Source organism: Tasmannia lanceolata, unplaced genomic scaffold, assembly GCF_043159265.1.
Source record: "Tasmannia lanceolata isolate RefF3 unplaced genomic scaffold, GAP_Taslan_0.1 ptg000008l, whole genome shotgun sequence".
NCBI lineage: Eukaryota > Viridiplantae > Streptophyta > Magnoliopsida > Canellales > Winteraceae > Tasmannia > Tasmannia lanceolata.
In genome coordinates this window covers 38,093,561-38,117,297 of record NW_027518685.1, presented here as the reverse complement: position 1 = coordinate 38,117,297, position 23,737 = coordinate 38,093,561, and the positions used below count along the sequence as shown (strand labels likewise).

Here is a 23,737-nt window from a genome sequence, read left to right as displayed (position 1 = left end):
TTTCAATGATACAGCTAGAAACCTCCCTATTTGGAAACCAAACAGTAATGGCCTTTTCACCGCCAAAAGTGGGTGGGAAGTCACAAGACAGAAATTTGTTAAACCTGGCTGGGCCTCAAGAATTTGGTTCAGCTGTCATATTCCAAAGCATGCTCTTGTTTCTTGGAAAGCTCTCAAAAATGGCCTAAGCACCACTGATAACCTCCCATTCCTGGACCCCTCTGTAAACAGGAGCTGTATTTTATGTAATTCTGATCTGGAATCTGTTAACCATCTCTTCTTTCAATGTAACTATTCGAAATGGATCTGGAATATTATTCTTGGGAAGCTTGGGCACAGGTGCAATCCAAACCCAGACTTACTACAGGAAGAGCTGTGGCTTGCCAACAATTTCAAAGGTGCAGGTCAATCATCAAAATTGGCTTACATTGCTTTCGAAGCAGCCATCTACATCATCTGGATTGAACGGAATAATCGTGTTTTCCACAAATGTTCCCTCCCCAACTCTGCGCTGCTGTCTGAAATTCTAATCCTGGTAAGATCAAAGGTCCTGGGTATGAAGATTGAGGAGGAGGACAATCCAAGCAATAGGGCCATAGCCTCTAACTTTGGCTGTACCTTAAGCCCCAAATTCCGTCCTCCCCAGTTTTGTTCCTGGCTAAAGCCGGTTCAAGGGACTTTTAAAATCAACTCTGATGCTTCTTTGGATGCTGAAGGAGGAGGTATTGGCGGAGCAATTCGGGATAACAATGGATTCCTTGTTTCTATGTTCTCTGTTAATGTGGAGCGGGAGGAGATTCTTGCCCTGGAAATCCGTGTTGTTCTTGCGGGATTGCAGATGGCCTCATCTTTGGGTCTTGTTAGTATTTGGATGGAAGTAGATTCTAAAATTGCAGCCGATGTAATCAATGGAAAATCTAAAATTCCTTGGAGATGCTTCAATCGTATTCAAGTAATTCACCAGCTCTTATCCCATTTCCAAAACTGGAGGATTACTCACATTTGGCGAGAAGGAAACAGTGTTGCAGATTTTCTCTCCAAAGGGAAATGCCCTTGCAAAGGGACAGACATCCCTCCTTTTCTGTCTCCCCCGGCTCTCCTTCACCTCCTGGATTCTGATAGGCAAGGAAATGAGTACTGCAGATTGTAATTCCTCCATGCTTTGTAAGTCTTTTTTTGGATTTTCTGTTGTTGGGAGCTTGTTCCCTTTTGGTTGGCGTTTCAGCCCCCTTAGTTGTAACCTTTTCTGTTTCTTAATGGCTGGTTGGGGTCCTGCCTAACTCCTGCTTACTCATCAAAAAAAAAAAAAAAACCTCTATTCCATTCGCGCCAAATCTATTTTTTCCCGCGAAAAAAAAAACAGCCCCAAAAAACCCTTTGCTCAATATGTATAAAAACTCTCTCTCTCTCTCTCTCTCTCTCTCTCTCTCTCTCTCTCTCTCTCTCTCTCTCATGGCTGCAACTACAGGCAAAACCACCTTCACCAAAAGAACCCAAGCTCCAAAACCCCAATCTGAAACTTATTATATCAATATATACTGCGAGGAATGTGGGTCTGGTGACGTGGCCAAAGAGCTTCTACTCTGTGACAAATGTGACAGAGGATTTCATCTCTTTTGCCTCCGTCCAATCCTTCCTTGTGTGCCCAAAGGCCAATGGTTCTGCCCCTTGTGCTCCAATCAGAAGAAAAAGCTCAAACATAACATCGATTTTTGCCTGATCTTACATTTAATTTCATTAAATGGTTTATTGGGTTCTTTTTGTAATGCAGAGTTTCCTCTAATTCAAACCAAAATAGTCGATTTCTTTCGGATTCAGCGGTCCCCCAACTTTACGCTGAAGCCATGTCAAGGTCAGGATTACTATGCTTATTTTTCTTTTTTCTTTTTTCTTTTTTTTCTTTTTTTTTTCCTTTTGCTTGTAGGACATTTTATTTGATTTTTTAGCTTACCTAAATTATGATACTAGTTGAATTAGGATTCAATCGCTTTGGTTAGAGTTGTCGTTATAACAGGAGTTAAAAGTTAGATTAGGGTTGGTGTTGGATTAGGAATTTGGTTTTGAGTGGAAGAGAGGAAAGAAATTCAATAAATAGGGATTATGCACTTTTGTACAGGACATTTGTTAGGTACCTAACAAATACACCCAAAGCTCAAGAGCTGATGGATCTCCTTAGGCTAGGCCCTTTAAACCTATCTCATATCAGGTCGGCTCCCACCAAGTCTCATACTTAGGCATGCCCCCACTCATGACCGTAACATACCACCATGCTTCTGCATCCGCTGTCCTCGGCGGCCCACGTAGTGGCAACTTCACTCTGGCAGCTTTCACTCTAGCTTTTAACCAAGTAGCCTTTTCTAGTCCTCTCCACATGTCGCTCCTTCTGTGATTCGAATATGGGACGTGGTGGTTGCTCTGATACCAAATGTTAGGTACCTAACTAATACGTCAAAAGTTCTAGGCAGACGTGGTGGTTGCTCTAGGCATTAGGCTAGGCCCTTTAAAACTGTCTCATACCAGTCTGGGTCCCACCTAGTGCCATACCTGGGCAGGCCCCCACTCATGACCGTAACAACATCTGTCATTGAATAAAGTTTTTAAGTTTTTCCTTATTATTTCCTCGTGGATCCAAGGGATGTCATAAAAGGGAGAAGATGTTCTTCAACAGGTTGAAGACGGGTGATCTTCACCTTCTTTCTCTAGATTCCATTGCGTCACTTTTGTTTCGCTTTTTTGACACGTGGATTTGGTTTGTATTTTTCTTTATGTTTTACAGATATTAGGAAGAAGCGAAAGAGGTCGGGGAATTTGGTGGTGTCGAAGAAGAAGAGGAAGCTATTGTGTTTCAATCCGATCGAGGATCCGGCGAGGAGAATGAAATAGATGGCTTCTCTGGCAACTGCGCTGACGGCGACGGGAACGGAGTTCAGCAACGAGCTTACTTACATGCCCGGCATGGCTCCAAGATCGGCTACCCAGTCCCTTTTTGAGAAAGGGGGGATGCAGGTAAAAAGAATAATTATTCCTCTTGAAAAATAGCAAGATTAGTGTTTGAGGCGTGTTTACTGCATGAGAACTTGTATGTCTACCGTTGGAGTTCTTATATTTTATATTCCTGATGGCATCATTTTTTTATGGGTAAGCTGGGGTTAGGCGGACCCCTACCAGTATATTAAATAAAGAAAGATGATACAATAGCATGAACAAGACCACTGCCCAATCCTTAGAAAAATGTCCCAAGGACAAGCACAGAACTACGAGGGTCACGATTCCTTAGGATACAAATTCAAAACAAGCGAGAGAAGAAAATACATGAGCTGGTATTGGATGAATTGGAAGAAGGTTACGAAGCTGAAAAGGCATGAAAGTTAAGGTATTGGTAAAATTAAACTGCGAAACATGTCGTTACTGAGGAAATGGCTATGGCGGTATGGGGCGGAGAAGGACGCTATCTGGCGCATTGTTATTGGGGACAAATATGGTCGTGAGTTGGGGGAATGGAATGCAAAGAGCCCAGCTGTAGGAAAAGGGTCAGGAGCATGGAAATATATCTGCTCTTCAAGACCAGAGTTTGAGTCACGTATACGGTTTAAAGTTGGAAATGGAAATGAGGTTTGATTTTGGCATGATGTGTGGGTGGGGGACATTCCATTATCTCAATAAATTTCCAGACTTATTCATGCTTGCCGATAGCAGCGACTCGAAGGTATCAGACTACTTGGTTAGGGGTGAACAACTTGGCCGTGAATTTTGGGATATTAGACTTCAGAGACATCTTAAAGATCCGGAGATCATACATTTTGCAGCACTTCTGAATCTATTAAATTCCACCTAGTGCTCGCCTTTTCAAGTGGATGACAGAATCAGGATACCTGAATCACAAGGTGATTTCTCGGTTAAATCATTCTTTTCTTCATTAAACAATGGAAGCAGAAATGCAACACGCAAAGCACATATTCGGAAATCCAATGCTCCCCCAAGGGTGGTGGCATTCGCGTGGACTGTGATACACAAGAGCATCAACACCTCTGAAAGGTTCAAGAGGAGAAATTTTCATATGGCAAGTTGGTGCGTTCTATGTATGCAATCGGAGGAAACTCTAGATCATCTTCTCCTACATTGTTCCTTCTCTTAGCAGATTTGGTCTGGAGCAATGCGATCATTTCGTGTTGCTTGGGTCTTCCAAAAAAGAATCAGTAAGGTATTGCTTAGTTGGATCGGTGGTGATTTTGGTAACACAGGGCAAGCGTTGTGGAAACTCCTTCCATATGCCATTGCATGGAACATTTGGAAGGAAAGGAACAATCGAATATTTGAAGAAAAGACTAAAAGGGTGGATCGTGTAGCACTTGAAATCAAAATGGAACTTATCATGGGTAAAAGAAAAGAGAAGCCTCACCTATGGATTTGGTGATATATTACGAAACTGAATCGCAGCAATTGAGGAAAAGAAGATTGTCACAAAGATAACCCCTAAATGGACACCACCGCCGATTGGTAAATGCAAGTTAAATTTCGATCGCAGTTCCATAGGCAACCCTGGAAAGGCTGGAATTGGTTGTGTAGTTTGAAATGCGAATGGAAAAGTATTGATGTCATACTCGGGACCAGTTGGAACCTATGATGCAATCGAAGGTCAAATTAGAGCATTTCTATTTGGGCTCAAATGGTATTGTGCAAACGAACAGGGACCTCTGATTATCAAAGGTGATTCAACGAACGCAATTGCATGGGCAATGGGAATGTCTAACGGACCTTGGAAACTCCAAAATTACATTGCAGAAGTCAGAGACTTGTTGCGTGTGATTTGCCTTGAAATCCGGCATAGAAGGAGATCGGCTAATGAAATGGCGGATAGACTGGCTAAAGAAGGAGTACTACTGGAATCTATTTCAGTTTTTGTATCTGCTGAGTCTGAGGGAGTTAGGGATGAATAGACTTTACCTTTTTAAGTTACAATCATGATTCATTGTATGTAACCACAACGGATTTCCATCCTGCTATCTTTGGGGACTTCTTGTCCCCTCTTTGTAATTTCACCTGGGTAATAAATGTCAATTTTAAAAAAAAAATACATGAGCTGGATCTGTGCACATGGGACACATGAGCTGGCATCATTTTATATAAAATAATAGAGGATATTAATTATTAGAAAATAGGTCTATCACCTCTGTCCCAGTTTTTGGTTTGGAAACCACTTCAATTCCCATCTAATTACATATACAAGGATTTCCTTTCAGTGTTTCTAATAAAGGCATTTTATCTGTGTTTCAAGTAATATGGGGATTTAACCAGAGTTTTCTTGACTATATTAGTTATGAATTTTTCCATAATCTGAAAGTCTCTACAAGTAAAGAAGCAGAAAGTTACTGTTAATTCGCCTAAATACCATTTTCCATACTCAACCAGGCTGGATATACGATAATGATCAAAACTGAAATTATTTCTAACAGTTCAAACCCCAGTCATAAGGCTGATGATATATCACCTCCTATTTTGTGCCTACATATAGTATTGTAAATTTTACGTACTTAGAAACATTTTCTAAGAAGATACTCTCTTATAACTTATATCACTAGATTTGTCTATTAAGGCCCTGTTTGTTTCAGACTATGACAACTGATTGTAATCCCAAATCCTATTATTGGACTCAAAATTACATTTAAATTTGAGTCCAATAATAGGTTTTGGGCTGACAATCGGTTGTCATAATCTGAAAAGCACAGGGCCTAAGTATTAGAAATAAGAGATTATTTTTTTTGAAAGACGACGAGTGTATATATATATGAGAATAGAGTTCCTAAGGTGTCACCTCATATAGCTTATATGAGTTGGTGCTTAAAAACATAAGGGGCCCACTTTGTTTGGGGTAATCCAAACCACTCATTTGAAAGGCCCTTAGATGGATATGGTGCCTACAAAAATCAGGTCCATAGGATCATCCTAACCCTTCCATTTATTGAGGTAAAAAATGGGCATATTTATGGAGGTTTATACCCATCCATTTCAACCTCCACAAATGGAAGGGTTAGGATGATCCTATGAAGTTGATTTTTTAGGCACACCCTATCTATGTGAGGGCCTATCAAATGAATGCTTTGGATCATCCAAACAAAGTGGGCCCCTTTTGTTTTTAAGCGCCACCTCATATAAGCTATATGAGGTGACACCTTAGGAACTCTATTCTCTATATGTGTATATATATATATATATATATATAGAGAGAGAGAGAGGGAGAAAAGTGTTCTGCGCAGGGAGCTCCCTGTGCTTAAGTGGCTTAAAAAGCCACCGATTGGTCGCTTTTTGTGGACCCCGCAAAGGTGGACCCGCCATACAAACCAATCGGTGGCTTTTTAAGCCACTTAAGCGTAGGGAAGCTCCTTGCGCAGCTGCGCAAGAACAGTTTCCTCATATATATATATATATATATATATATATATATATATATATATATATTATAAATCCAATCGAGAATTTACAGAAGATAGGGACCAGTAGTCCCCTACATATTAACAGCATCAAGGAGGCCAAGAACCAAAAGTCCCAAAAATCCTTATAATTTGTCTTTCGTCCAGGACCACCCTTCCAAACTCAAAACAAATTACCTCTAAAACACTAAGAACCGGAGCCCTGAAAAGAGAACTTCTTGTAGAGACTTCCCTTAAGATGAGCACCTCTGTAAGTCCGTGAGGAGCCCAACTATTTCAGAAGCAAATACCTCCTCATCAAGACTGATGACCGAGAGTTCCTCATCCGATGGCTCTTTATCTGTTGATGCCTTCTTCCTGGCAATCATAGCCTCCAATTTTTGAATCCCCAATTCCCCATCTCCTTATCCTCCTCCCAACGGAGAAGTCTTGCTGCCTTTTCGTCTGACATCACCTTGATAAAGAAGGGGTGTTTGTGCATGGGAGAATGGGTTTCTTTCACATTGCGTGACCCAGTCAAACTGAAAAATACTTATGGCCTTCTGTTGGCCTCCTCTTTAAAAAGCTTCCATTGACGTTTTAAAAAAATCTTTAATGACTTCTCTATGCGTGGGCGCTTTTTTGGAGGCTAGTTCTTCAATATACACGATCGCTTTCATCCTTTTCAAAGAGTCCTCCATCTCCGATAATTCCACCGCTTGATTCCTCTTCCGGCTCGGAACCAGGGGATTCGAAGAAGACGGGCAATATGAGGATGAAGCATTCTGGTTTTCCATCTTGTGTACAGATTTGATTTTTCCTTCATTCGGATATATCAGAGAGAAAACGAAGAGGCGGGAGGTGGCAATGATAAACCGCCTCAGGAGGATTACTGACTATATGCCAGGTGTCCAAACTCGCATTGGATATTGCGTGCAAGATCTCCTTCTATTATACATGAATATTAATCGCGCCGTAGTAGCCATTTCCGTCTATCCCAATAAAGGTAGATCTTTACGGCTTCCTATCATATATTAAAGTTCCAAGGAATGAATATTTTACTCATATCTCGAAGCTCTCCTTGTGGGTTCGGCCCAAAACAGGTGTTTCTGTCATTCCTCCATTAAATGAGAGTAATCATTCATCCAATTGGCAGCGACGCTACGTCGCCAATCAAAATAAAAAATATTACCTTCCCAGACACAATCCCCTAACCCCAACCAAGACTTGGGGCACCTCCTCATCCACAAACGACACATACATTGGGTAGCAAGGGGGCTCCAACACCTCATTTTATTTATCTTTAAAGCTTCAGCCCCTTCTGATATGAATTTCAAGGGCATGCCCCTTTTGTCCTTGGATAACCTTTCACAAAGTGACCTCGGGATGGAATCATATGTATCCGTTCTGAATCCTTGTTTCCCTAGACGCGGATTTTTCGTCTTACTAAGTTCCGGAAATGTCCTTGGGTGGGTAGTCCAGAAATCCCAACCATGTTGATACCCAGATCTTTCCTTAACTTCGTAAGTTTACACTTCAGTAGCTTTTGACGCAAGGAACTGACTTGCCAGTAAGGTTGCTTACCTCTTCTAGACCCTCTCTTAGTAGGTTTCGATATCGCGGGGAGGGTACAAACTAGACTAGGAAGATTTGATAATCCCAAAGCCCTATCGCCATTCATAGGAAGGGACAGAAAGGAGGGAGGCGCACTGCCCTGCAAGAGACCTGACACTGTTGTCAGTTGATGAGATTTGAAATTTGAATTTGTGGACCCCATAGGGTCAACGGTCTCCCTACTCAGAGTTTCCGAGGAATGTGGTAGCATCGTCCTTGTCACCGCTGGTAGCTTTTTCAGATTCTGAGTACCAATCTTATCTTCGAGGAATCAAACTCCAGAAGGGTAGAAATAAGAGATTATAAATTACCAACGCAAGAACAATGTCAGTTCTTGGTCTGAGCATAGGATATAAGAGATTATATATGGAGCATTAATTATGAGAGCTCCAACTGTATTTAAAAATTAAACGACTTTCTTTCAATAAGAAGAAAAAATAAACCAGTAGGCTATGATGGATTCTAATAAAATTTTGATTAGCTTCTGTTGTATATTATTCCTCTCCATCAGTGCCTCAAAGATTTTGGGTCTTGTTATTCCAGGTCTTATCTAGAGAAGACACTGAAACCTTAAACCTCTGCAAGAACATGATGGAAAGAGGTGAATGGCCTCCCCTATTGGTTGTTTTTGATTCACAGGAAGGGTGAGTTAACCAATCGCGGTTTAGTTTTCCTCATTGATGCTTCTTTTCTTAGTGGGTTTTAACTTTTATTTGTTTGTGTAGTTTTTTTCTGTTGAATCATCCTATTTATTATCCTTTATGGAATGAAGTATGATCAAACTTTATTGTCTTCAAACAGGTTTACTGTAGAGGCAGATAGGTTTATAAAAGATTTAACAATAATCACTGAGTATACCGGTGATGTTGACTACTTGAAGAATCGTGAACAAGATGATGGTGATAGCATGATGACTCTTCTTTCTGCAACAGATACTTCACAAAGCTTGGTTATCTGCCCTGATAAGCATGGCAATATTGCCCGTTTCATTAACGGCATCAACAATCACACACCGTAATTTCTCCATCTCTTTCAAGTTTTGGTCTCACTTTCTTTGATTTGCTATGAGGAAGGTGTTAGAGTAATTAGGTCAAGCAAGAGGTTGCTTGAAGCATTACACCCAAGGTATCTAATTTGGAATACCAAGTTTGTTGCCTCCAGCCCTTATATATATTAGATACACTAGGGTTTAATAGGTTAGTGGGCTCTAGTCCAAATCAAGACAAGCTCCTCCTTTTTCGCCAATCCCTGTGAATTACCAAATATGAATTTCATGAAAATGAATCCAATCATTTGTGTAAAACACTAAAGTATCTAGTTCTACCTGAAGCAAGAGGTTGCTTGAAGCATTACACCCAAGGTATCTAATTTGGAATACCAAGTTTGTTGCCTCCAGCCCCTATATATATTAGATACACTAGGGTTTAATAGGTTAGTGGGTTCTAGTCCAAATAGGCCCACTACACCGGTCCATTATCTTATTGGGCTTATATTAGAACATACATGGGTTATATTATATACCCAACAGAAGGCAGGGTAATTTTGGGCTTAAAATATCATATAGAGAGAATGTTAGTCATAGGTTTGTGATGATGTAGAACGTGTTGCTGAAGCTACCTGGAACAACTAGATCAGAAGAAACCAATTCAAAAGCGCAAGTGACGTTTTAGTGCGCACCTTAGCTTCCAAAAGGCTTAACTTGAGCTGCAGTTGTCAAAATCACTATTACCGCATACCATTGGAAAGAGGATGACGAGTCCCTGCTCCGTTTGGATGCCGGAATTTTTTTGGTTCTTGGGACTTTTGTGGAATTTCCGCAGGAAACCCACGTTTGGTTGCTGGTTATATAGTGGGCCCAAAAGAATCCCACGAACAAAAATAACCCCGCATGAAGTCCAAAGCTGGAAAAAAAATCCCAGGAACCAAAATAATCCCGCACGAAATCCGAGGAACCAAAATAACCAAAAGAACTTTTTCTTCCCAACAGTTCAAGCAACCAAACAAAGTAGGGTCAATCAACCAAGGTTCATTGGCAGTTCGGAAGTGCGAAGGTCATTTTGAGGGTCAAATTTCAGTTTGAAGTACTACTTACTATTTTTACTAACTTTTCAGCTTCACTTTTCAAGTTGTTTTAGCTTGTTGAGTGTCCCATTAAATTAGAACTCAATTAATGATTTCTGGTGAGTATTGGATGGAGTCAAGTTTTAGTGTTCTTAGAAAGTCAAATTTTACTATTTTAAGAAACTTAGAATTTTTATTATGTACTCAAATAGGATTGTGTCAGTAGTCTTGGTCGGATTGGGAGTCTATACTGCTTATATTATATGAGACTTAAAGATGAACTGTAATGGACTTCTTTGGATTATTATAATAGAAATTTTATTCTTGTAGGAAATTTTGAATCTCTTCTTGTGGATTCAAGGATTCTTTTTTAAGGTTGAAGACGGTGATCTTCACCTTCTTGTCTACTACAGCCACCGTGTCAGTTTGATTCTGCCACCTTTTACAAAGTACAAGTAAATAGCATAAGCATATATAAGTTCCATGTTTAGGTCTAACATCCTCATGGAAGGCATTGGAACAGTTGGGAAAGTAAACATACAAATTAACTTTTGGAATTGATTAGGCAGTCCATATTCTATATGCACTCTTGCTTTACATTATTATATTAAGTTTGTGCATATAGTGAGGGGGAGCTATGCTCTATGGTTATATCATTTAATGCTTATTTGTCTATTATTTTGATATATCCTACCTCCCTAATCAATCTGGTTTGCCATTATCAAAAAGGGGGAGAATGTAAGCCCAAGGGTTCCCATGGGTTCAAGCATTCACCTTTACCTTCTTGTTTTGATGCTAGCAAACCTAAATTGATTAGTCTTTATGGACCAATGTGTTGTCTTTGAGTGTTGTGTCTTAGACATGAAAGTCATATGTCATATCGTCATTACACAACTCATCACAATACATAGCTTGAGGATCAACATGCACAATGGACCAAAGATATTGCACCTACATTGGAGACTTCGTCATTGGAGATCCTCTTGATAAATGAAAAATGCACAAATCAAAGCATAAAGAGGATAAAACTAAAGAACCTTAGATTTGCAAGTTTAGGCTCTAAGGATTTGAAAATGATTTGCCAAAAGGTTGCTTAATTGGTCTTGGATAGGGTATAAATAGCCCATTTGAAAATATGACCGTTTGGGGGCAAAACCGTAAAAAACTGGGTTGAAAAAGTCAAGCTGCGCAGGCCCCAACCGTAAAAAACAGGGTTGAAAAACAGGGTGCAAGCTCTTTGGTCCATTGTGCATGTCGATCCTCAAGCCATGTGTTGTGATAAGTTGTGTAATAGCAATATGACATATGACTTTCCTGTTAAAGACACAACACTCAAAGACTACACATTAGTCCATAAAGACTAATCAATTTAGGTTTGCTAGCATCAAAACAAGAAGGTAAAGGTGAATGATTGAACCCATGGGAACCCTTGGGCTTACATTAACATGTATCATATTGCTAACACAGTAAAAAAAAAAAAATTGACTTGCACGTGTAATCTCTCGTCTATTTTAATATAGTTATCTTTCCCTCAAAAAAAAAATATTGCTGATACAGTCAAAGAAATCTTAACTTGCTGAAGTCATGTTAACAATAAGAGGCTTTCCAAAGTCCTCTATAGTAGTCCAATTGTGGGAAATCCAATCGTTCCTCTAAATGCCATTGATGGGATCCCTGATAATCCAATTGGGTCACTCCATTGCTCCACCAATGGAATGTTTGAGGAGAATCTCCTGCTGAGTATTGAACTTCTCTTCGAAAATTCAAGCTGAACCCATTTGCCTCATAGAATAAATTACAGAAACGGTTTTTTATTTTATTGAAATTGGACTGAAGACATGTTTTTTGGAAGCAGGGATGGAAAGAAGAAGCAGAATTTAAAATGTGTGAGATTTGATGTTGATGGCGAATGCCGGGTTTTGCTTGTTGCAATCCGAGATATACCCAAGGGAGAGAGACTTTATTATGATTACAATGGGTATGAGCAGGAATACCCAACTCAACACTTTGTGTGAACCTCTTCATCAATAGTCTTCAATTCAAAATCACCAAAGAACATGGGACTTCATGTAACATGTGATGTATTTTTCATGGGGGAAAATTGATTGGAATGCTTATTCCATCCTCAAGATTGTGATGGGTACATTCCCCAAAGAAGTGCAAAGAATGGAAACATGTACTAAATTTATGAAATGAAGAATATCTAAAACAAGTACAACAGTTTTGAAAAAAATGAATGTGTATCATTTTGGGTGTTTTGTTCTATAGTTGGGTGTTAAACTTTAGGCTGTTCCTTTTCTTTCTGTTATTATCTGCTGTCGGCTTTAACAAAGCTTCCAATCAATAATTGAACAGAACATTCTGCTGTTAAAGTATGCCAAAGAACAAGCCACATGTTCTGTTATTTGGAAATAATAATGGGAGGAAGAAAAGCTCCTATCATTTGCTGATTAACTTGGAGATTCTCTCAACATATCTAGATGCTTTCCTGGATTGGTCCTATTCAAACTTTGATAACTTTGGAAATACTATAATCCTTGGCCGAAAAAACATCCCAATCCTCACTAGGTAATTGCTCAAGATGTCAAGGAGAATGTAAACATAACAGTTTGCACTTTTGCACACCAACGAATCAACGATAATTGGTAACAAACAACAAAAGTTTTTAGTCTCCTCTCCCATCCCTTCCTCCATTGTGTGACTTGGAAATCAGCCACTGAAATGGGAAAGGAGTACAAGCATTTTGGAGATAAACTATATATAGCTGCTTACATACTTATCTGTGATCAACTAATTGAAATGGAGATTCTCGACATCGCGGGACAAACAGCGCCAAAGAGAGAAATATGCACACACTGCCTGTATTTTTTACAAGCAAGATTTCGAGGGAAAAACTACATGTGAGATTCATGGTTTGAAACGAGCATGATTTTAAATTTCTATTCGAAAAATGTTTCTGTTTTGAGCTCCCACAAAAAAGCTTATTGAAAATGCATACCAAACTAAAACTATTCGCACCACTTGAACGTGAATTGATGTTAAAAAGCGTTAAAGTCTGCCACATACCCTCCTTAAAAGGGGTGCGAATTTATCATCACCCTATATTTATATGAATATCAAATAAAATGTGGTATATGTATCATATGTGAGAAAAGTGTTGGTACGCTTGTGTGTTTAAAACGTTTCCTATTGCGTTAAATGTTTGGGTCCCACATACAGGAACCAATAGGAAACATTTTAAACACTTAAGCGCACCATAAAATGGTGCGCTGTCAGCTCACCAACACTTTTCTCATCATATATAAATTAAAATTAAAATGATGCATTGGATTAACAGATATCCCTAACAATATAACACTGGGTGTTTGATGTAAAATTATTATCGCAATTTTAATTACTTATGTGATAGTTTTTAGTATATATTTGTACCGGGATTTGCTAGGGACCATCGCAGAAGGCAGTTTACTCGATGAGAGAAGGCGGGAGAGGGAGAGACCTAATAGGCATGAGTGGGGAGAAGGTGAGGAAAGGTTGAAAACACAATGAAAAAATACTATACCCAAAATATGATTTATTTTCTCCCTATTTTTTAGCCTCTTATCCTCTCCTCACAAGTCTCCTCCTCCCATCCTCGCCTCTTTCACCCTGTTATAATATTGAATGAAAAAAGACCTTATGTTGCAATAACACCCTAAATGTCAATCATTTGTATATGTTTCGATATGTTTCTATGATTTTACAGGATTTCAATCAAAATTTTCATAGGAAGCCGATGTGTTTTTGTTTCCGTTAGATCAAAATGCACATTGAAATTAAACCTAAAACCTAGAAAACACGCCATCTCTTTATATTAGGACTTATGGTGGAGGAACCACATGTCAATTTCTCCTACGTTGGGCAATCCTAATCTTCTCATTTGTTAGGATTTGGAGGCATGATCTCTCCACGGTGGGTCAGCCAGTGACTCATTTGGATCATTGAACAAGTGAAACCTACACGTAGCTTTGAAAGTGGCCAATTGGAGGCCCACTACATATGCATTCCTCCTTATAGCTGGAGTGAGGGTAAATTCTTCCCATTTTCAACCATGAACAACCCTTATACTGGTTTTATCACTAGGGCTCCGTTTCTTTCCACGTAAAAATGTAAATTTTTTTTATGTTGTAAAAATGAGCATAAAACAAATGTTACGTCAAAAGAAACGATGCCTAATGAACTTTGGGAGATGATTTTTTCGCCCCCAGAAGGATTATGCGCCCCCTGTTAACGTGAATTGGTGACATTAAAAGGGGGGCACATAATCCTAAGGGGGTGAAAAAATCATCGCCCATGAACTTTTCTTCTCTTTATCTATTATATAAAAGAGGAATAGGGTTTAATGTTCACTGCTGATGTGTACAGCCCCCCTCCTTCCAGAATGACAACTACATGAGCATACAATATCCAACCTGGACCAATGACAACTTTCGATGCCACCCATCAATTTTGATAATGACACCCAATTTCCATCCCTCATACTTCCTCCTGATTCTCAAACCCTTTCGAAGTTTGAAGATTATTTTAATAGTTTCTGATCTTGGAGCTCTTCCGTCATTCCCTGTGAATGAGAAAACTTGGTTCTGTTCATTTTTTCAGTTCTATTATACTCTCAAATTGTAATATGAATTGACCACGTTAAGAACTGGCTTAGGACACTTAATGCTGGTCATTTTCAGAAGTTCTATTCCACTCCCAAATTGCATAAAAATGAAGATGGGGAGTTTTATTATGGTTACCATTTAGTTTCTTTTTCTTTTACCTCGCTGGCAGGAAGAGAGAAGATAATCAGTCTGCTAACATTATATTAATAAAAAAACTCTTTCCATCACCCAAACATTGTAGAATCAGTCAAAAAACGCTCAAACAGTTCACTGCCTCAAAATAAAGGGTCCCCACAAACAACCCTAAACAGAAATCTTACCAAATTTGACTGCACCATTAAACTACTAACTCAGTGGGACTTAATGTACTCCTGAACAATATGAAGACCTTCGGATTCTTCTCCATAATCCTGCAAACCCCAGAACAACAATTAGATAACCAAAGAAGTGTTCATTTTGGATTTTTGGGAATTGATTTTGAGTCCAGAACTGACTATTGGACTTAAAATTAAATGCAATTTTGGACTCAACATACTCAATGCAGGAAGAACTATGAAAATGTTTACAATTCTTTTACCTTGACAACAATACAGGAGCAACCCACCACTTTCCTGGCCTTCCCCTCCGAGTCGATCTTGCATAGCTATAAAAGGCATAAGAAAAACAAGAGAGAAAATCAAGAGAACAGACATAAAATATGAACAATCAAAATCAGTGTTGAGAATATAGCAGAAATATCAACTGTGGATAACTTTCTCGTGATAAAAAACATTTTCAAGCAAAAAGTAGCAGTATGATAATTCAGTGTCCTTTTTTTTTTTTGAAAGGTATGATAATTTGGTGTCTTGAGCACCTTCCAATGATTTCTACTTACCCCTGCCCACTCGCCAAGAGTTTTAGCACTTGGCACTGCTATGAGGCTTACGTTGTGGTCAGCACAGAGTGCTCTGACCAGTTTCACGAAGTCTGGCTGGTCGCAGTCCTCGGCTAGCACACAGAGTTGAGCCGCATGCTTCTCGATCACTTTGGCACCTTCATGGAGCCCACGGGCAAGCCCATCATGGGCCAGTGATTTCTTCAGCACCAGCTGCAAAGCTGTCATAATGTCCATGGGCTCACCTAGAGCGGGGCCGGGTGTCTCCACTGCAACACTGGAACCCTCTTCTCTGCCAAAGGAAAATGGACGAAATTAGGTGGGATGAAAATTTCTGCAACTAAGACACATTTGAAAGACTATATTATTATTTTTTTTGAAAATTGACATTTTATTAATTCCCAAAAGAGTCAGTTAGGGACAAGATGTCCCCCAACTGATGTTACATCATATGCTTACACAGGACTATTACAGATCAGGGCTATGTGGGAATGATACAATAATAACAGAATCACATAGGACCCCTTCTTTGGCCAAGAGTCTGCTGGTTCATTTGCTGATCGCATTGGCTGAATCTCCTTCCACTATTAAACGACGCATAGTGTGATGTGGGCCCATCAAAGACCAAAAAGGAGAGCTATCACTTCAGCTTCATTTGAAAGACTATATGAGACATTAATGAAAAGCAAATGCAACAGTTTCAAACCTCTTAACAGATTTGACCATCCCAATCCTAATGCAATCCTAAGCAATGTTTTCCTTTTCCTTCTTTTTTTCTTTTGTTTTTGGCTCGCTTCATTTTATATTCTCTCTACCACAAAAACGTCTCAAGGCTCCGTACTTGATGCAAGTGATCTATCTTATCTTGTTTTATTTAGTGCGATTGGTAAAGCTGAAAACCCAAAATGGAAATAAATAATTGGAAATTATTAAACTTCCAAGAAAGAATTGGAGCCCACAATGATGTTCCAGATGATTCTTTTCTTGGCCTCGCCATATTTTATTAGACTAGGATGCCAATCCAAGAGATGCAACCAAAATCTGTCTCATAATGAGGCCAAAGTGGCACCTATAAAGTCCTCCACAACTTCTTGAGCGGTGTTTTACCCATTGATTAGGTTCACATCAAGAACAATGAAATGGGCCTTATTTAGAAGACAAGGATGAGCAGAAAAATTGACTCCTCTCTCGACTCCCAACAAAAAGGTATTCTATCCCAAGGGTTTCTGCATATTTACTGCATTTACCCCTGAGGATGCGCTACCCCAGTCATACATACACATAGGCCAGTAAGTAGCTGTAAAAGTCATGAAGAGTATGAAGGGAAATCTACTATGTAAACTGTATGAATTCATTTCCTGGTCAATAGTCAATAAGTTCATTTATCCTCACAGACAAAAAAAAACACCAAGGGAAATGGTTTCTCCTAGATGAAGCCATTGTTCCTGTTCTTAATGGAGTACTTTTAAACGTTTAATTACAGAATAAGATGCATAATGGAGCTTTCTTGCTTATACCTGAATCAAGGTTATCATTTTTTTACTACCAGATCAAAGTTCCACAGTCAAGGATATTCTGCCGGAATAGTCAAATAGAAGAGACTGCGACAATGAAACTAGAGGGCGGTTGTACATATAATAGCCAAGAAGTTCATTTGTCCTCACAGACAAAAAAAACACCCAAGGGAAATGGTTTCTCCTAGATGAAGCCATCGTTCTTGTTCTTAATGGAGTACTTTTAAACGTTTAAATACAGAATAAGATGCATAATAGAGCTTTCTTGATGATACCTGAATCAAGGTTATCATTTTTTTACTACCAGATCAAAGTTCCACAGTCAATGATATTCTGCCAGAATAGTCAAATAGAGGAGACTGCGACAATGAAACGAGAGGGCAGTTCTCTACAACCAAGAGGGTTTGATAAGATGAATGCTAAGAAGATAAGTCAATCTTTTGACTAGATGTCAAGACACTGAAGTAATGGGGTGAACTATAAAGTCCGACCAACATGATATTTTGGGGGATCAATCACATTTCGGATTTCTTGTAGTTGTCCATTGAAAAATGAATGAGTGAAAATGTCGAAGAGCAGATCATGCGGAAATCTTCACAAGTAAACGGAAGGCAGAAAAAGGATGGAGTTGAATGGGTTAGCCAACTTTCAAAAATTACGGTGGAAGAAATATAAGATATTAAGACAATCCTCACTCCAATCCCATGAAAAGTACTTGGTCAATTCGAAAGAAAAGATCGCCGTAGACAGCACATGGCTTACTATGTGTGAGCTACAAAAATTGGAAACTGATTTTTATGAGCAATATATAGAAATTCACTTGTTGAAGCAACGTATTGTAGCTAGAAGGAATTGATACTGAATCTAATCCAAAAGACGGGCAAAATCTTCAATCATAGAAGAAAAGAAAAAGCAAGAGCAAGAAGTGAGCTCAAAATTAAGCCCAAATTCAACTAAGAGATGATGGCATAGTCATAGGGAGGTCTCAAGGTGGCAATTGGGCCGTGCCGGCCAGCGGCACGCCCAGCACGGCACGTCGTGGGCCGTGCCGGCACGGCACGAAGGCGTGCGATTGTACACTTTTCTTTCCTAGTTATAACTTACATATTTATAAATAAATACGTATAGTGGTTGGATCCAGCAGCCTATTCTTGAAATACAGAACTCACGCACACTCCTTTTCCAAAAAAAGATAAATAAACCAAGCACTACACTTTTAACTTCCATTTATGGAGTAAATGCAAAATCTGCTAAAACAATATGGTCTCGAAAAGACAGAAATAGTGGCAAGGAGCAGGGTGTCTGAAATGCCAGCCAAGAGAAAGAGGTAAGGAAGAACCTCATAGGAGAAAAAGGAAGAGGATTACACAAGTTAGGCAAGAGAAGAACATGGAAAAGACTGTGCAAGTAAAGAAGGAAATATGATCGGAGAGGAAGCAAAAGGCATCGCCGCTGTGGTCACACTGAAGGAAGAAGCGGTTAGCAAAATCAATCAAGAAATGGTGGAGAAAAGGCAGAAACTACTGAAGAGATGCTTGATTATAGAAATATTTGGATATGACCTGCAGATTATTGGGCAGTCAAACTTGTGACAGGCATACTATAAGTATAGAGTTGCAAAACTTCTACCCGATGGATTCGAAGACTCGAGAGAATGAGCAAGTCGGAAATGGAATATAACCTATAGTTTGAAGATCAAACATCCTGGAGCATGAATCTATCTAGATCCAATTACCAGATGGAGACATGAGGCACATTTTTCATTTAGGTGGTGAAGCAAATGGCAACATGCCGGACAGCCTCCACCCTTGGTACCCGGCCAGCCAATCTAGTCCCAAATCAATATGAGTGGCGGTGCTTGCTTGGTGTCCTGCGACATGCACGGTTCATCAAGACATTTTCAACCATAGGATCTATATTTGAGGAAAAAGGCAGCATGAATAGGATTCTCATCATGACACGCGAATGACATACGATGGATTCCAAGGTGGAGATACTAAATTGGAATCAATGAACCCTATGATCAAGGTTCCCAAATCCCAATCCATCAATTGTAAAAAAAATCCAATGCTTTACGGTGGGGTTTTCAAAAATATGAAATTCATTTTAATCATCAGCATCAATTGACTATTTTTTTATATAGACCGTCAGGTGTCTATTAATCCTACAGTTGGAACGACTTCTCATCCAACAAGCTTTAGGGTCCAGGAAAGGATGCCTGATAATGTTGTTAATGTTAGAGTTGACATGTGGCGCTTAAATGGAGGCTATAACATCTTCTCGGCCATGATTATCTCCCTCCTTGATTTTGTATTTTCTTTCTCTCTCTCTTTCTGTAATTTGTTTTGAACCAGCTCGGTTCGCCTTTTAATATATTCTCATTTTACCGTCTCAAAAAAAAAAAAAAAAAAAACATCTTCTCTGCCAGTTGAAGTATTGACCAACATAAATAATGAGGTTGTGCTTCAATTTTCAAAACCCAAAATTCAAAACTTGACTTGAAGATGCCACAGGATGCTAGAAAGTTGCCTATCAGGGAGGGCAACACAATTTGTGAGTACTTGGCCCATAGGAGGGACGGCAACTCAGAACAGGCTGAGTCCAACTCCAATTTAGCCCTAGAATTGCAGTGGGGCAACTCGGGAGTCAACCGAGTTTGCCCGAGTTCGATTGGCTCTTCGCCTTCCTCTCACCCTCCAAAGATAAGTTGCTCCAACTCCTCTCTTCCTAGTCTCGAACCTCAGACGTCTGTTCCTTCAAGACTGGGTGGTGAATCACTTAATCAGGTTGGAGGCATCTGATCCATAATCCCTTCCTTTTTGTGTTCACATGACTTGGTTGGTACGCAATCTTAGAAGGAGTTCACCAGTTGTGATCTCCGCACGTCGCAAGCATTTGACCTCTAAAACAGACTAAGGAGAATCAAACAAGATTATTTCATAGATTTTATTTTTTTTGAAAGGTGCATTAAAATATTTAAGAATAGCATACTTCATCTCAATGAATAACAAGCATTTTGTGCAACATCAAAAGGAAAATTCAAAGAATAATTATTCAATTAAAAAGATCCATGTACACCAAAAAGAGACTACAAATCAAAATCAATGACAACAAACTCTAGCAATAAAACAAGAAAGAGCGTACAAAAAAACAGGAATAGGTTCAAAACAGTAAGTGCATAACAAGCACCAATAGATAGCAACAATAGGCAGGAAAAATATAAGCATTGGAATGTAAGCATTAATCTATCCACGAGAAAACTAAAAATCAATAATCTCTCTAACAAGACAAGCTTACATTACCGGAATAAAAACAAGAATGCAATATACTAGAAAGCACATTTCAAAAAGCATAATCAAAGCAAAAAAAGAATCCCACTAAATCATATAAAATGTAAAATAAAACTCAAGTAAGCAGATCTGCATCCCATCAAAGCAAAAAAATTCTCACTAGATCATGTAAAATGTAAAACGAAAGCCAAGTAAGCAGATTTGTTCACATACCCTCCAGACATTTTTTTCAGATTGAAAATGGAGCTAACACCTTTCTTCTGATGCTGGAACCCAAAAAATAAGAAAAAAATAGTCAGGATAAATCTTCCACATCGGTAAGCAAATTACTATGCCTTAAATGTTTATCACATTGAGTCAACTACAAGTTTGAAACAATAATGCCCAGATAGTTCAAATTATGTAACTAATCGAAACTGTGTCCTTAGAGTTCCAAAAAAAAAAAAAAAAATTGAAACCGTGTCCTTGTCCAACAATTGAATTTTAAATGTACTTGTGTTGCACCAAGCCCTGAGGCCATATAGCATGGTAGTGCCCAAATATCACATTGATTGGATGATCATAACCATTCAATCAGGATATCTCCGTTCATTCAATGGGAACCACTGGACAATTTTTATTGAGGGCTGCTAGCAAAGCAAAAATCCATTTTGTAAAGAAAAATAGGGGTGCAACTCGGGTCGGGATGGGTCGGGTTGAGGCCAACCCGACCTGACCCGAGGAACCCTTTTATCCAACCCGACCCGACCCGATTTCCAACACGACCCGACCCGAGGAAACCTTTTTTCCAACCTGAACCCAACCCAACCAGAGTTTTTAATCTTACAAAAAGAAAATGTCATAAAAAATGTCGGATTTCACTCGGGTCGGGTTGCCCAAACCCTCAACTCAAACCCGACCGAACTCAACACGGGTTGGGAAAACTCGACCTGAACCGAACTCGACCTGACCCGAACCAAATTTTTCGGGTTGAACCCCGACCCGAGTTGCACCCCTAAAAAAAGACATGACACGTGCGCAATAAGACAAGGAAGTGAGCTCAAATCCCTACCAAATGAAAAGATCACTGTGAAAATGACAAAATCATTTGTCAATTTCACTTTCATCTTTATTTAACCATCCTTTCAAAGGCCACTGATGGGCAGTAATTGGTTTATCTGATGACTATGATCAATAAAGGGCCGTTTGGATACGAGGATTTTATAATCATTGATTGTAAAATTCTGGATTTTACAAGCTAGAACCAAGATTTATAAGCTAAAGCTTGGATTTTATAAGCTAAAACCTGGATTTTACAATATACAAGCTAGAACCCGAATTTTATAAGCTAAAACTTGGATTTTATAAGCTAAACCTGGATTATAGCTTACGAAAATCCAGGTTTTAGCTCATAAAATCTAGGTTCTAGTGGATTTTACAATCCCGGCTAATAAAATCCATGATGACTCTCAGAGTAATCATGCTTTGCAGTTGAACTTAAGTTGAATCCAAAAAATAGTATAGATAAAAATCTCAGAAGATTAGGTTACAGTGATCTTCCAAACCCAAAAAATCAAAAATTGTTTAGGGTTTTGTAAAATGCACACATGAATATCCATCCTATCCTTCTCTCAAATCTCTCTCTTTTTTCTTCCCTACTTTTCATCATCTGTTTCTCATTACATATGCATATTGCTTATTCAATCATCTATGAAATAAAAAGTGCAAATAAAAACAATCTTCCTAACCTATAAGACTAGATTTGACATAGAAAATTTAAAACCAACCAAAAATTGAAGAGAAATTTTAGTTAGATGAAACATAAGAACACAAAATGCACTGTTGTGTCATCAAAATCACGTTACATAAATCAAAATCTCAGATCTAATACACGAGAGATAAAGAGAGAGAGAGATTACCAGGTAGGGTTTCGGACTTTGAGCTGCGGCGAAGGCTTGAGAAAAGGATGTGTTTAGAATTTAGGGTTTTAGAAGCTGATATGCGCACCTGTATTTATATCATTTGGACGTTATTTTCTATCCAACGCAACTAAAGTGCGTCGCCCGAAATCAGCCTTTCAATGTTTTGTGAAGGGCTGAGATTAATACAACTAAAAATCTTTTCTTTAGGGAGAGGATTTTTTTCTCCCACTCTATAGGATTAAGCGCCCCGCTATTAACGTCAAATCACGTAACATGTGGGGCGCATTATCTTACAGGGGGTAAAACTAGACCGGGCAAAACCAACCCGTGCGCGCGGGTTGACCCGACCCCACAAATTTGCGGGGTTGGAGTTTTAGTGACCCGTGAAAATCAACCCGCAGGTCACCCAACCCGCCAAAATATGGGTATGGTCGGGTTAATCCGCGGGTACCCACGTGTTTTGTGGATTTTTTTTTATATTTTTATTTTTTTTTTAAAAGAGAAAAAATCAAGGCTTAAGATCATATGATCAAAAGCCAAAACAAAAGGGGGTTTATTCTTTTTACTCTTTTATACTTTTATCTTTACGCCCACATAAATAAATTTGTTACTGTCACTAATTTTTACAAAAAATGGGCTTTACCGACTCAAGACCTCATCCCAGCTTCATGGGCATTCCTATGCATGAATACACCCCCTATTATTCAAAATGGACGATTGGATGGTACAGCCCCCACCATAGGATGATCCAATCCGTGCATTTCAAACCCTAAAATATATGAGATCCTCTTCTTCCTTTTAAAACAAAGGCAGAGAGAAAGGCGGTGGGGATAGATGATGGTGTTGGTAGTGGTCTTTGGTTTTTTTTTGGCGTACACGATGGAATGGGTTTGGGCTATTTTCAACAGGGGAAGTGGGAGTGCTGATGGTGGAAGATAAAGAGAAATGGGGATTGGGTTAGAGATGGAGGTGACTGGTGGTGATGGAAGTGGCTGTGAGAAGGTGAAGAGGGGTGGCGGTGGATTTTGGTGGGGTTGGAGGCACCAAGGAATGCCGAAGATGGTGTCTCAGCTCCTTTTTTCTCCTCTCTTCTCTTTGCAAACCTTAGAAGTCCCCTCTTTTGATTGCATTTTGGGTTTTTATATAACCCGAAGTTGAAAAATTGATCTAAGCCGTCCATTTACCATCAATGACCTAGATGGCCTTTTTACTTTAGAATTCTCTAGAAGCTATGCCATCTTCTTTCAATCACCATCATCCATTTGTCTCTTTCATCCTACAACCCACATTTGTTGCTTCATAAAGAAGCCATGTCAAACTCCAAGAATGCCCTTAAAAAGGGGAGATTACTTCATTTCCAACCCAAAACACTTTTTGTTTTTGTTTTTTTTCTAAAAAGAAAATTCACTTTTCTTTTACAAACAAAATATAGTGTG

At 39.1% G+C, this 23,737-nt stretch overlaps 1 protein-coding gene and 1 pseudogene across 1 annotated transcript; one reads left to right on the top strand and one right to left on the bottom strand.

Moving 5' to 3' along the window:
- Positions 1-1,452: 1,452 nt before the first annotated feature.
- On the top strand, positions 1,453-12,097 carry LOC143882950 (histone-lysine N-methyltransferase ATXR6-like; annotated as a pseudogene).
- A 2,801-nt stretch (positions 12,098-14,898) lies between these two features.
- On the bottom strand, positions 14,899-22,404 carry LOC143885309 (small ribosomal subunit protein eS12-like). Its single transcript, XM_077389418.1, has 5 exons — positions 22,299-22,404; positions 20,614-20,666; positions 15,597-15,888; positions 15,300-15,365; positions 14,899-15,132 (listed from the first exon to the last, which is right to left on the bottom strand). Exons 2-5 carry the CDS (start codon positions 20,622-20,624, stop codon positions 15,073-15,075), a joined length of 429 nt encoding a protein of 142 aa, XP_077245533.1. The 5' UTR covers positions 20,625-20,666; positions 22,299-22,404; the 3' UTR covers positions 14,899-15,072.
- Between the last annotated feature and the right edge of the window lie 1,333 nt (positions 22,405-23,737).